General features: G+C 30.7%; 1 protein-coding gene across 2 annotated transcripts in view; it reads right to left on the bottom strand.

Annotated features, from left to right (window-relative positions):
- The window catches only part of LOC108686443 (set1/Ash2 histone methyltransferase complex subunit ASH2), a 9,194-nt gene that overhangs the window by 4,993 nt on the left and 2,431 nt on the right, over positions 1–1,770 (bottom strand). For both annotated transcript variants that reach the window (XR_001931705.1, XM_018191754.1), the window contains exons 6-7: positions 1,094–1,302; positions 130–307 (exon numbers count right to left, since the gene is read on the bottom strand). Coding sequence is in view for 1 of the 2 variants with exons in the window: in XM_018191754.1 (XP_018047243.1) it covers positions 130–307; positions 1,094–1,302 (387 nt within the window). In the remaining variant the exon portion in view is untranslated. The remainder of the gene's footprint in view (positions 1–129; positions 308–1,093; positions 1,303–1,770) is intronic.

Genomic DNA, 1,770 nt, shown 5'->3' on the forward strand with positions numbered 1-1,770 from the left:
TTAGATTTTTAATATAGAAAGTTTATATGAAAAAATACGAAATCAATATATAATTGCTAAAATTTAGTTCCTGAAGTGGAAAAGAAGCTAGCATTTTAACAAGTTAATAGAAAGATTGTTCTTACGTACTATGCGTAGCTCTAATCATACAATATCCTTTTTCTCCAGTAACGGCTAATCTGTCCTCGGCCACTTTGAGTTGCGGCGCACGATCATGCAATGCGAGTAAGATTGTACTCGGGCTAAGAGCGCGATAGAGCCAGCCGGGTATAGGTTTACCAGCCCAATCACTGCTTTCGTCGAATTCCTGAACACAAATTGAAATAATTGAAGAATTTAGAAAATATATTTAGAAAATTATATAGAAGAACTTAGAAAAATTTTAAATTATTTTAAATGTTATTATGCATTTAAATTCAGAATCTTAATCCCTTGACTGTAACATAGAAATTGCTTTCGAAAACTCCCAATAAAATAAAATAAAAATATGCTACAATTATGATTTACTTTTTACGCATTGATTAATATGAAACAATAACATAACTTTAATTAATCAAAAACTTTAATAACTTTTAATTCTAGATAAATTCCTATATATTGTATATAATGGCATTCCGATATATTGAAAATTTATATTAAGTATATATTCTAGATTTTCAGTATTGGCAGTATATATTGAAACATAGCCAATGTATGTCAAAATTAAGATTTACTTACATTACATCCACATTGTAAATTGATTTACAAAAGAAAAGAAGGCAAAAATATATTATCATGCTGAAAAAGAAATCAACATGATAAAATCAATCTTCTTCGATCGAATAAAGTTTTAAAAATTGATAAATTTATTGGAAGAATCAACAATATATATTTTCCTTTCTTCTTTCAGCAAAACTTTTCTTGCAATAGGGATATAATGAAAATAAAAAAATTTTGATTCTTTGGCTGACAACATTATTCCAATATATATATATATATATGCACAACATTTGTGTGTGTGTGTGTGTGTGTGTGCGCGCGCGCGCGCGCGCGCGTGATTTATATAAAAATTAAAAATTAATTATACGCAGGCACAAAGAAAACCGAAGCATACCTGTCGGAAAGGCGCGTGTGGATCTGGCTCTGCCAAAATGTATCTGTAGCCGTCCTTGTTGAATGGGTGCTCGAGCGGATAACCATGAGCCGGCAGTTTAGGAGTGGTCATGTCGGATCCTCTACCTTTTTTTCCAGAACCCGTGCCCGCCGCTTCACCTGGGAGCTTTCGCTTGGCGTTACGACCTCGCAATCCTCCGCTAAGTGGCACTGAACGTTCCATTACGATATTTTAATATGTGCTCAATATTTCTCGTCAGCTGTATTGTCCTTAATCCTATCTTTTTCCTTTTTAGTCATTGTTTCTTTTCAACATATCAAATACATTGCAAAAAATCAACAATCTTTTTTTTGTAAATGGAAGATTAATTCATTTTCTTGCAATAATAAATTTGGATAAATAACAATACATTAAATGATATGCGATATCAAAATTAACGTTACGATTTTATAACAACGTGACTTAGAACAAAGTTTGAGACATCTATTAGATGTCTACGTCATGGTTCAAACTTAAATAGTTTTTTTGATAACGAGTTGATGATTGCGTTTATGATAAGATAAGAAATGACAGATCTAACGACATATATAGTTATGAACAAAACTTTTAGTAATGTATCTAAAAATTTGGAAATAAGCGAAAATTTATGAAATTATATACTATATATATATATATTT

The sequence above is a fragment of the Atta colombica genome, unplaced genomic scaffold (assembly GCF_001594045.1).
Source record: "Atta colombica isolate Treedump-2 unplaced genomic scaffold, Acol1.0 scaffold181, whole genome shotgun sequence".
Lineage (NCBI taxonomy): Eukaryota > Metazoa > Arthropoda > Insecta > Hymenoptera > Formicidae > Atta > Atta colombica.